The sequence below is a fragment of the Suillus subalutaceus genome (genome assembly GCF_016647625.1).
Source record: "Suillus subalutaceus strain FC151 chromosome Unknown DFJ58scaffold_9, whole genome shotgun sequence".
Lineage (NCBI taxonomy): Eukaryota > Fungi > Basidiomycota > Agaricomycetes > Boletales > Suillaceae > Suillus > Suillus subalutaceus.
In genome coordinates, this window is record NW_024540258.1 from 484,553 (window position 1) to 497,587 (window position 13,035).

The 13,035-nt window shown below is 44.6% G+C and overlaps 2 protein-coding genes across 2 annotated transcripts; both read right to left on the reverse strand.

Annotated features, from left to right (window-relative positions):
- Positions 1–6,546: 6,546 nt before the first annotated feature.
- Positions 6,547–6,783, reverse strand: DFJ58DRAFT_652577 (uncharacterized protein; the record flags this gene model as incomplete). Its single annotated transcript, XM_041381695.1, has 1 exon — positions 6,547–6,783. A coding segment is annotated over one exon (237 nt), but the record flags the coding sequence as incomplete, so codon positions are not given.
- Positions 6,784–7,866: 1,083 nt separating this feature from the next.
- Positions 7,867–11,139, reverse strand: DFJ58DRAFT_722775 (uncharacterized protein; the record flags this gene model as incomplete). Its single annotated transcript, XM_041384922.1, has 3 exons — positions 7,867–8,405; positions 8,465–9,066; positions 10,766–11,139. The coding sequence occupies 3 exons, from the start codon at positions 11,137–11,139 to the stop codon at positions 7,867–7,869; spliced, it is 1,515 nt and encodes a 504-aa protein (XP_041249228.1).
- Positions 11,140–13,035: the final 1,896 nt, after the last annotated feature.

Consider the following 13,035-nt stretch of genomic DNA (forward strand, 5'->3'; position numbering starts at 1 on the left):
AATGACTCATCTTACAAAAGATTCATAGCATGTATTCCGACTCCGCATCCAACCAGAATGGTGTTTCTTCCTCTGCCACGAACGACTCATCTTATGAAAAATTTGATACATTGAGAAAAGTGCTACAGTAAGAAGAATAGCGCTACACTAAGAATTAGTCCTGCACTCCAGGTGGCATCGATTCCCCTCTTTGACGTCTCTCTGCAAGATAATCTAACCACATAGATTGCGCGAGTTGGTCGCAATGTTCATGTGCACGTTGTCCTGCATGATTTGGGAATCATGCATGGACATGACTACTAGGTATCCCCCTAAAAGACAAAGTCTGTTAGCTTAGTCCTCAGACTAGTCAACCCATACCTTGGTATCAAACCTTGGTCCAATAGTTTCAGTTTTCCCTCAGTGATTCATGAATCCACCATGTTTTGAAGAAAAAGTCATATGTGAGATGGGAATCACATAATGACCTAGTTGATATGAGAAACAAAATGAAGGTTAATGTATTGCCTTTCATTTGGCCTATTCACTTTGGCTAGAGAAACCCATAGAGAAAAGTCCAAAGCCTAACAAAAACCTATCTAAAAAGCCCGCGTATTGTGTACTATTATTTGTTCCATTATTTCTGAGTTGTTTTCTCTAGTGTTTCTTTATTTTACTTTTCTATTAGGATGCTCTGACTAATCAGATGCTTCATAAAATTGTACCTACAGGGTATGATGTCATAATGATGTCATAGGACTTCACCTACACTCCTGCAGGTATTTTGGTTGAAAGATATGATATCATAGTGATGTCATAATGATGTCATGTTCCATGGAATTTGCTAGAACATTCCAATGACTCATAATGACTCATAGTGACTCATAGTGACTCAGAATGATGTCATTATCCCACCATGAATATTCTGGAATGTTCTTTTGCACCTGCTAGAACATTCTGCTCCAGTTTTTGGAATATTCTTCTCACATTCTGAAGTCATTACATCACCTTTTTACTTACATAATATTCCCACACAAAATGTATATAAGGAGAGCCCATTCTCCCCCAAAAAATAGATCTCCCACTTGTTGCATTCAAGAACTCCCACTTGAGCAAATTGAACTCTCACCTAAGAAGCTTCAGTCTGAACAAATTGCTGCTTACAAAGCCCATTTCCTTTGTAAGAACTGTCCAGGCAAGTGCAGGGAAAGTGTTTCCCTTGAGATTACGTAAGTTTCTCGCGATAGAAACCCAGTTTTGTGAGACCAGTGTTCTCACCACGTAGTGTTTACTGACCAACACGAGCTTTGGTCACCGTTGTTATTTGTGAGACCAGCGTTCTCACCAGGTATTTGTATACTGACCAACACGAGCTTTGGTCATTGTTGTTATTTGTCATTGTTTTCTATTTGTCATTTGTTGTTATTTGTGAGACCAGCGTTCTCACCAGGTATTTGTATATTGACCAACACGAGCTTTGGTCCACGTAGTCACATTTGAGACCAGCTTCTCAACAGTTAACCGTATATTCAGGAAACCAGTTCAAGTGTCTAGACGGTATATCCTAGACAATCCCATAGTTTCAATCAGAGATAATAAAGCTCCGGCTAAGTTAATCTGACTGATTGGTTTAGCGAGCCTCCCAAGAACTCACACATTATCTACCACGAAAGAAGAAAAGTCGTAGACCGTGTTAATCGAGGACTGGCAAGAAGTCTTATCCAGTGTAATTGTGGTGTCATTACATTCTTACACATATTTATATAAGACCCTCGGTTATTAAGACAACGTGTCCTCGCAGCTTCAGTTGGAGGACCATCAGTGAGCGTACCGGTGTACTGAGGCCCCCACTCGTCTGACTCAACGTGTCGATAGTCCAGTAAGTTGTTAGGGTCGTGGATACAGATTATATTGTGGATCAAGCAGAGAGCTGGAGGAATGCGAGACTGGATTTCTGAGTTATACTCAGGGGGAAGTAGAATGATGCGGAAGCATTTCTTGAGGACGCCAAAAATATGTTTGATGATGTTGCAAAGCATTGCGTGTCGCAAGTTATAGAGTTCCTTCACATTGCAAGGCCTCAAAGGCAGATAAGTATGAGAAGAATAAAATATTAGAAAACGATGTACAAAAGATTTGCATGGCCCCATTCTGCAAGGTGATAGTGTACACCTCGATAGGGTACAAGCAACTCATCGCATGCAGTGAATCTGGCGTCTGCAAGATAAAACTTCCCCGGCGGAATGGTGAAGTCCATCAAACGTGCAGTGTGATAGACACGAGTGTCTGCTGCGGACCCCTGGAAACCGCTCAGCATGTACATAAAGCACATGTCAAAATCACAGGCAGCAAGACAATTCTGTGTCAAGTTGCCCTTGCGGTCACGGGCAGCATGACGATCAGATGCTGTGGGGTGACACGCGATATGCGTGCCATCGATGGCGCCGATAACATTGGCAAAGTACGGGTAAAATTTCCTGGTTTTGAGGATAGTGGGGGGAGTGGGGGGCCTGTGGACTGGGGAGACAGACATACGTGGTATAGATCGGCTGAGATGAGAATGCGATCAAAATTCATTTAAAATACCTAGAAAGGAGCTATTGAGTTAGTACAGCCAGGTTCAAAGTCATGGGAGGACGTACTTCGATATAGTGTCGTTTGAGCGTTGAAAATGCTCACCAAGATGGCGTACAGAAAGCCCAGTGACACAGGCATATAAGAAGATAGCAAGCTGTTCCTCCAGCAGCACATTCTTTGAGTTGTCTATTCCGCTTTCACGAAGCACATTCAATAATACAAAGAAAACATGGTGGTGGACGCCAAGCTCGCATCGCACACGTTCAGGGTGGCCAGTAAGGAGCTCGTTGACCCAAGCGATCCCTGATAGCGCCGAGGTATGGTATGGTTCTTTCTCATAGTGGGTTTGTATGTAGGAGTTATAGGCGTCCACTGCGATGTTAACCACTCCAGCGGCTGATACCATCAGGTTCTGAAACACATTGATGATTTGTTGCAGGCATTTTAGATCTCCCTTCTCTGTGTCATTTGGATCCCCCTCATCATCTCTATCATCTGACTGATCACCTGTGTCATCGGAATTAGTGTCGTCCTGGTGGTGCCAAAGACGCGAAAGCATACTGTTGGTATTATTGTACAATGAGCTCTGCAGCGTGTGGTGTGCGGTGTGCGACGTGCTCAGATCCTCGAGTCTGTAGCGTGACAGTGCAGATTTCAAACTCGGAGCTTACTTAAGTTTGAAGTTCAAAATCTCGTTGAAACTTAGCCAGATTCGAGTTCCTGAACGGAGTCTTAAGGACGGTTTTCACATGCAGCATGTGTTCCTCCAGGGGGTCAGAGTATATTATAATATCGTCAAGGTAAACGTCCATCCAATTCCCGATGAACTCACCAAATAGGTGGTTCATCAGTGCTTGGTAAGTGGCTGGCGCGTTACAATTGTCTTGCTGTAAAACTGTGCTAACCATGTTCCCATCAGGAGTGGTTACCACAGTCCGGTCCACATGCTCAGGTATGATTCTAATCTGTTCGTATGCATCTTGTCTGTTGATGATTGATTGATACTTTTGCCTAGCCACGCAACATAGTATCCCGTCAATGTCTGGTAAGGGCGAAGATAGCTTCCGGGTGTTTTTGTTGCATTCACACAGATCCACCACCATCCTCAGCTTCTCTGTCCCCGGCTTGCAGATGACCAGCATGGGGACGGTGTTGCCGGCACTGGTGACCTGCCATCGGCCTGAGGCTAGGTACGCCTTTCATTTCCCCCCCCACTGAGGTCTTAACGGCTCTGGGCACTTGGATGGTCTCCATTTGTAGATCATGTCCAGGTCAATGAGAGGTATGGTGTGGTTGATGGCCCTTAATGGGGGCAATCTCATCTTGCTTGCCTTAGCACATAATGGCTTTGCCAGGCGTTGTAGTTCCTGTCTTGCGCGCTCGAGGCTCTCCTCACGAGCTTCAACCATATGCGACTCCAGCACGGAGACGTGCTCGCCCCACACTGGCAATGCCTCATCACTCCTGACAATTACTCGTGCAGGGTTCAACCCCACCATTACCTGGTGCTGGAAGATAAAGGGCATACCCAAGATGAGGTCATAATTCTGTAAGTTGATTATGTTGAAGAAATACTCCTCTCTGATGTTCTGATAGGCAAAATGCACCTTTGTACCAAAGTTCACCTTGGAGTGTGACCCTTGCATGGCCAGTTGTATCGTAAGTGGCTTTTCCAGTGGGATTCGCTTGACTTTGAGCTGATCTGCCAGGGTAGATGACATAAAGTCAGCGAGGGATCCGGTGTCGACCAGCACCTGGGCTGGTCTTCCATTGATGTGAATGACCACCACGACAGGCTTACAGTGGCTCAAAAAACTGTCCGCATGTTTTGACATTTTTCACTATCTATGATATTGTGTGAGAATGAACAAATTCCTCAAGGACATACTTATACCACATTGTAGTATGGCTTCAGGGCTTTTATTTGAGCCCTACACCGTGGGAATCGGCGGAGATATGGTGGAGATATAAGGCTTATAAAATGATGACTCATGTGGACAGTTTTTTGAGTGTATATTAAAACTATATAAATCATTATTTATGACACCATAAAAATCATGCCACTATTATATAAATTATAAAGTGGTGTCATTATGTTATTTTATGACTATATCTAACTATATAAACCAGAATATCTCATGTATCATAGTCATAATCACCATGAAAGCCATCTCCTCTGCTCAAAGAGATAATATCCTCTCTCTGTCTTATGCTGGCCTCTCTGCTCGCCAAATTTCCTCTAGAACTGGAATATGCAAGTCCACTGTGGCCAAGTTCATCAAAGAAAGCCACCCAGACAAGGAAAACTCTTGTGGAGGACGTCCATCCAAGCTTACCTCTACTAACAAAAGGGCTATTATCCAACATATCACTACAGGAAAGGCTGATAATGCTGTCCAAGCCACCCATTATATCAATTCCACCATCACTACCCCTGTCTCTTCACAAACTGTGAGGAATGTTCTCAAGGCAGCTCATCTCAAGGCAGTAACAAAGAAGAAAAAGCCTCTTCTCTCCATCAAACATAGGCAGAGAAGACTAGCCTTTGCCTTAGCTCATCAACACTGGACTGTAGAGGACTGGAAGCATGTTATATGGTCAGATGAGACCAAAATCAATAGGATTGGGTCAGATGGGAAGGTGTATGTATGGAAAAAGAAGGGAGATGGCCTAACAGACAGAGAGGTTAATGGGACTGTCAAGTTTGGAGGAGGTTCTTTAATGGTATGGGGCTGTATGGGATGGAATGGTGTGGGAATGCTTGCTGAGGTTGAGGGGAAGATGAATGCTGAGCAGTATGTGGACATTTTAAATGACCACTTGCTGCCTAGCTTGGCAGAATCAGGGATTGATGAAGAAGATATCATTTTCCAACAGGATAATGATCCCAAGCACACATCCAGAAGAGCTAGGGAATGGTTTGAAGAACATAACATCAATGTTCTTGACTGGCCAGCACAGTCTCCTGATGTCAATGTCATTGAACATCTCTGGGGAACACTCAAGAAAAAGCTTCAAGCCTATGAAAACCCCCCTAAAGGAGTATGGGAGCTTTGGGAGAGAGTAGCAGTGGAATGGGGGAAGATCACAGCTGAGGATTGCCAGAAATTAATTGAGAGTATGCCTAGAAGGATAGAGGCAGTAATTAAAGCCAAGGGAGGTCATACAAAATACTAGAATACCTGGTTATTACTGTAAAATACTTGAGTCAAAAAACTGTCCGCATGAGTCACCATTTTGTGAGCCTTGTATCTCCACCATATCTCCACCGATTCCCACGGTGTAGGGCTCAAATGAAAGCCCTGAAGCCATACTACAATGTGGTATAAGCATGTTTTTGAGGCATTTGTTTGTTCTCACACAATATTATAGATAGTGAAAAATGCCAAAACATACGGACGGTTTTTTGAGCCACTGTAGGTATGAGCCGTTTGAAGTCCCGCATGATGGCCAAGTTCCTCCGTATGGCAGGGTACCTCCCTGGGGCCACCTGCTGACCATTCAGTTTGATTAGGTGGAAGTGGCTTGGGGTCTCTGCGAACTGACTGTATCTCCGGGATGGCATACAACTGGTGCACCACATCCTCTAGGGGCGCAATCCATCGGGCTGAGTGTCCCAGACTCCAGGTCCAGCAGCCTCAAATTGTTGTCCTCCCACTCGAGCTCCTTTTCCAGCATCAACTCGTTCATCTTACGGTAAGCCTTCAGCAGGTGCTTCGCGTACCAATGACTTACGTTCGGTTTCTCATTGCAGAGGAACCACTCATCTGCCATGACATAAAAGCTGAGCTCTTGATTGAAGACCTCGAAGATCACATCGTCCTCATACTTAGAATGCTGACAATAGAACCAGTCCGTGCTAGCACCGCCTGGAAATCGGGTTTCAGCATTTAGCATGGATGACACCCTCATTGATATGGCATCGCCCATTGACGTTCTGCATTGCATGCAACGCCTCATGGATCTTGGTAAGTCCAACTCTTCAGATAGTCATTTCATGTACCAGTCACTGACAAAAAACTCAGGGTTGGCCAGTAGGTGCGATGGTATTTCTAGGTCGTCCGCTAGGTGGGAACCTCTATCCATTATTAGGTGATGTGTATCTGATGTCTGATAGACCAGGAACCTCTCCTCCGAGAAAGTCTCCTCATCAACTAGGTCATCCCCTGGGTAGGGGGCATGCAGTCTTAACAACTGCTCTGCTTGGTGGGCCAGAGGGTCACCAATAGGTTCATCGGTGATACCCCATGTTCAGCTGACCGGATTTTTAGGTGTCTCATACTCCAGGAGGGCACAGCTCAGCGGGATCTCAGTGATCACCTCTGAGCTGTCCTCCAGGGCATACACACTCCCCTCCGTGCCCGTTTCTACATGCATAGTGTAGTTAGGGACCCTGGGAGGTTTGTCCCGTCCTCCTGATGCCACAGTCGTTTGGCTAGGGCAGCTCCGGGATATATGTCCCATTTGCTTGCATACGAAGCATCATCCTTCGGAGGCCAGATGGTCATGCTCCTCCTTACTCATCCATTCCTCTCTAGGTGGCTCAGAACGGTGTGCATTCAGGTTCTGGGGTTGCTGGTTGTGATTCCCTTTCCTCCCATTTCGCTCGTGGGTTCCCTTAGATGATCTTGGAGGTGCATTGGAAGAACCTTCCATGGGTTTAGGCTTACCAGGGCCCTTGTCCTTTTCAGGCCTTTTCTGAGATCGCGATCCATGATTGCAACCTCGCGGTTCTTTTGTCGTGGAGTGAGCAAGCTCGATAATCTCAGTGGTATGTTGAACCTTCCTCAGGGAGGACACCTCTGGATTTAATTGCATTTGGTACAGCTCATTTTGAATGGTTGGGTTTAGCCCAAACCAAAACTTAACCACCTTCTCCTGGTCTGGTACGTTTCCAATCATCACCCATAGTTTGTTGAGCTCAGACAGGTAGTCGCGGACTTGTTTGTCCCCTTGGTAGCATCGGTACAATTTCTTACACTGTTTCATTCGGAAATTGAGTGGGAAGCAGTAGTTAAATAACTCGGTAAAGAACTTGCCTAACCTCCAGTTCCCTGGTTCATCTGACACCTGCCTGACATAGAAGTCATATGCGGTCCCTTTCAGGAAGTGGGACAGTACAAAGACCTGTCTGTTCTGTGCCACATTGCCATCTTCTACGTAAGCCATTCCTTCAGTTATGAGCTGATGGAATGCTCTGGAATCCACCGCTCCATCATAATCCGTGGGAGGGATGGGTTTCAAGGTAGTTTTCTTCCTTGATGATTTATGCGATTTGCTTTGCTTACTCTTCTTGGCAGATCGTGTCCTTCAAGCTGGATGTTCATCTTCCGAGCTGGACATGGACTCTTCTGAGCTGGAGCTGCTCAAGGACGAGGATGATGAGGTGGATGGGGAGTCAGGATTGGACTCTGTCATTGTCATTGTACTCGATGATCTGTCAGAAGGGTCCTTGATGGGGTCTTTGTGGGGCTTGGTGCATTTCCCTCTCTTAATTTTATTGAATGCTCTTCCCAAATAGCTCTTAGGTGCTATCTGAACCATGGCGTCCATGGCGGCCGGTGAGGCACGTGTGAAATGCTTTTTGGAGCCCTTATACATTGCTTTCTCGACTAGCTTCATGACCAGGTCCTTGGGTGAGTGGTTTGTCTTCGCTTTGTTGGTTTTTCCCTTCTTGGCCAGGAGTGCTTCCTTCTCTATGATCTCAGCATGGAGCCGCTTCATCTGGTCCTCAAAAGACTTCGTGACTCGGGCTTCAGCTGCCCGGACTGCTTGCTCGAGTAGGTTTGAGATTTCTTCTTCAGATCCCTGCACATTGTCTGTGTTAGAGGCCTCTGACCGGACTTGGTCTGTCCGGTCTTTCTTGGACCAATCTCATGCGTCTACCCATTCCCTTAAGGCCCTATACTGGGCGTCAAAGTCCATTTCAGACTCGCTAACATTGATATCTCCTCAGTTGCAAGGATCGACACCTTTGCCTTTGGACGTTCCTTTGTCCATTGGCATTCCACGCTCATGGGACTGAGCTCGTCTCTCAGCAGCCTTCCTGTTGAGGATGCGCTGCTTCTCTTCTTCGGTAAGCCTCCTTTCAGCTTCATTGAAGGTATCGTCACCCTGATGGGTGTTTTTGTCTCACTCAGACCTGTAACCTTTTGGGGTTTCTTATGGTGACGCTTGACCCTCTTCCAAGGGGTGTCGTTTTCATCACTCTCGTCACTGGACGTCATGAATGCAGGTTTCATAGCATTAATGGGAGCACTGGTAATAGTGTCGGTCCCCTCATCAGAACCAACTACAGTGCTGATGGCGTCAGCAGATCCCTTCTCAGCACCAGGTTGAGGGGTGTCTGTCCTTGTCCGTACCATGTCGCTATAAGAGCGGACAGGTCTGAGGACGGAGTCATCCTCACACGAGAAGGATTTCTCAGTGGGAGACCGAACGGGGGTCTTGTAAGTCTCAGGTTCAGTCAATGGGGACTCAACTAAGGTTCCGGGTATAGTGGGCTCGACGCTAATGATAGCAGAGCGCTGGGATCACAAGTTATAGTGAGAAGACATTGTTTTCGAGTTGTATGTCCGGTGGGCCTAACTGTAGTACTGACTCGAAGGGTGTTGGGGAAAGAGTATTAAAAGGTAAAGCAGATAAGACTTTTGTTCGTCAAAAAAGATGTGACGTCTACTGTTTAGCTAATCGCTCAAAGTAGCTGGCACAAGGTGAGAACATGTTCACACGAGAATGACAGTGTTAAAGTCTGGTATTCTGGGTTGTAAAAACGCTACCCTAGGTATATGACTATCACCCGTTGTCTTCTTACTTGAGGGTCTTATATGTTATTCAGAATACAATGACTATCACAATTGTACTCTTTAAGACTAAGGTGCCAGCTCCCCAAGTTCACGGTCAACAGATTTTCTACTTCTCAGTTGATAATGTGGTGTTCGTGGGTGGCCAAAGGGTAATAAATTACTTCTTTGCTAGATCACTTCTTGATAGTAAATGAGTATATATATTTTGTCAGGTTAACTTAAACCTAGTAGGTAATATGAACCTCTCTGAACTGAATGTGGCACGAATATGTAAAATGATGGATAAAACGATAGATTATTGTATAGGCGATCCCTGTAAGATAGTATACAATCAATCTAGACTAAAAGAATACAATTGTTTTCAAAGGCAACCCGTAGGCCTTCACTTTCTTTGTGATCTCACAGTGTTGAGACAGAAAGTGGGAAAACTCCTGACTTCAAATTCCTACATTCCCACACGGTTTGGGAAAAGAATGGAAGGGGAAAAACTTATATATTATGTGAGAATGGAGTCCTTATATACATTTTAGAAACCATCCTTACTAAGCAATGAGTCATCACTGGATTGGTAAGATTATGCTTACAAACCAAGCCTTTTGGTGTGCTGAATCAGCTGCACATAATACAGTGATTTATCTTCTTACTTACTGGACAGCCCAAGTTGACATTTCTCCATGATAGTCGGGTCCAACCCACCATGGGCCCACATGTGATATTGTTCCCCTAATATACTGGATGGGCCAGGGGGTACACAGCATCCGAGGCTCAGGGGTGGGCTTACACCATACTCTGTAAGGTACAATAATGTATAGGATAGTAGTGTTATGGTCTATAGGCTATAATTGTGAGGGTGAGGGGTGGGCCCAGTAGGTACTTGCCGACTTGTTAGAATATCTCCAGCATCCCCGACATGGTATATACCCATGACCATACAGTTATACTGTTTGTAAAATCGCTGGAAATCAGACCAAGTCATGAGTCATGTATGTTCATACAAAACCGCCGGGTTAGAATAATCACCAATACCGCAGCAGATCTCCGAAGTTTTGATAGCATATATACCCATGACCATACAGTTATACTGATTGTAAAATCGCCAGAAATCAGACTGAGTCATGAGTCATGTATGTTCATCCATACAAAACCGCCAGGTGAGAATAATCACCTGATGCCGCGGCAGATCTCCGAAGTTTTGATAGCATATATACCCATGACCATACAGTTATACTGTTTGATCGCCGATACCGCGGCAGATCTAAATTTTGATCTCACTAGCCCCAGGATCACTCAGCTTATTTGCAGATATATATTTCAGCAAAGCTTGGCACCTCAAGACATGCGTGCAGGTGTCTGCTACTATTGACTGGTACCTCGAGTAGTCGGCTCGGGGCATATCTACAAACTCATACACATCATCCCTCATGTACCACACCCAGCCTATTCGGTCGCCATCCATCACATCCACCCCATGCCTAACAATTCTTCCTGAACCAACAACCATCACACCTGAATCATACACAACTTCAATGCCTATATTAGGCATCTTCATCCTTGCTGCTCCATAATCGCCGACGCTGGTCATAACATCGAACCATTTGGAATGAGACAGAGGATCACGGTGCAAGGGTGAACGTCGGTTGCATATAACGGCGACAACCGTAAACACGGATGCCCATTCTCTAAGACAATCTCCCATTTCAACCAATTTCTTGTCGGCAGCCCAGAGACCAAGGGCCAGCGCCATTGCCAACGATGACCAATAAAGGTTAGGGTGCATGACTCTCAACACTGCAGCAATGAGTGCCGCCGGTCTCTGTAGCGCCTGACAGAAAGAGCAGTCCATTCCCTTTAAGGGTCGCCGCCGAGACCTCCGGATGGAACTTCGGAGCTGGCTGTTAGGTTGTGAGAACTCACCAGGTGGCCTTGCAAAAACCATGCAGGGGACAGATTGATACACCCTGGAGTGACTCCATGTTGACTGGGATAAAAATTGGATTCATGGGTCCTCCATTTATCACCGGTCACAGCGCTGCGTATAACACTTTTTGCCAGTGGGGCTGACATCTTTGCAGTGGCCACCGCCATATCATTCTAAAATTGTTAAAACAATAACCTTTGGCGATGGGGGCAACTAACCTGTATGGCTAGATCAATAGCTCCAGGAAGATACCAGAGGACAATGACTCCGAACTTATCGCAGACAACTGCAGGCCGATCAAGAAGGATTTGACAATCCAGCGGATAGCGTGCGAGGAGGTTTTCTTCACACTGTCTTACTAGGATGTGAAAGGCAAGAAAACTCTCCAAATTTCACAATACTCCACAGTCAACGGTTCAGACAATTACCAACGGTTGATAACATGGTTGTTCGTGGGGGACGAGGTGTGTTGGACTTTTCAAGCGAACGCTAGTGATGTAAAAGGGGTAAAGAAACGATAGAAACTAATAACGATAGAAACCAATAAGTAGCACAAGGTAGTGCTATAACCTTTAGAATAATGTGTTGCAGCTGTATGCAATGAACTAGAACTATACTATATCCCTCTTGGATATTCTTTACTTATACTTCAGCAATGGAGAACAAATTCACTAGCGGGATCATCCCAATACGTGGCCTTGAAACCAACTCTCTGCTGCTCAGGATCTCACAATGAGTAATGACACAGTCCAGAATAGAGTACACCTTCTTGATGTAGTCTTAAGTGGCCAAGCTCTTAATATTTGTTGACAGATTGTAGGTCTTATTTGTGTCTACCCTAATTGATGAATAATACGTGAGATTCTCCCCACAGAACTTTTCCTGTATCTAAAAGAGAACTAGAATGATTGAAGACGATAGAATCAAAGTTGGCTCAAGAATGTGGCCAAATACTTCTGAAGAATGTGAAGTATAATGTGCTTTAAGAATGTGCTGATTGAAGATTATGTAATCAAATGTGGCTCGAGAATGTGGCCAGATACTTCTGAAGAATGTGAAGTATAATGTCAAAACAATGGAGCTAAATAAGCTAATATTTCTCCTGATATTCACTTGAATGTTCACTCAAATAATGGGGACAAAGAATCTAAGGGGTGAAAGAATGTTCCCCTATGTTCCCCTAACTGTGCTTCACTCTGTTAATACTTGGGAATCAAATTGATTGCTTCACAAGAGGGGAAAATGAGCCCCCTTATATACTACTAGACTAGTGGCTGTGCTACTGATTACTAATGTACTATAGAATATTCCAGAATGTGTCAGAATTATTGAGAAAGAACTATAGAATGTTATAGAATGTTATAGAATGTTATAGAATGTCATGGAATGTCATGGAATGTTATGGAATGTCATAGAATGATTGGTAAGATACTCATAGAATGTTCTAGAATACTCAGCAAAGGCTGTGTTCAGATCCTTCTAGCACTGCCTTATTGCTGTGCATTGATTACCAATCCATTCCAAGCTATTTGTTGTATATCTTGGTTTGGTTGGCATCACTGCCTTGAGTACATAGATGTAAATAAAGTGTGCATAGAATGTGTATATACATATGTTTGGCATAGGGGTAAATAAAATAAAGAATTATAGAAAGGGTAAAGGGTACGTTAAGTATTTAATTTGAACCGCTAAGTTGTATCTTGGTGATACATGCTCAGAAATGTCCAAAGTAAATTGAAGTAAGGTATAGAAAAT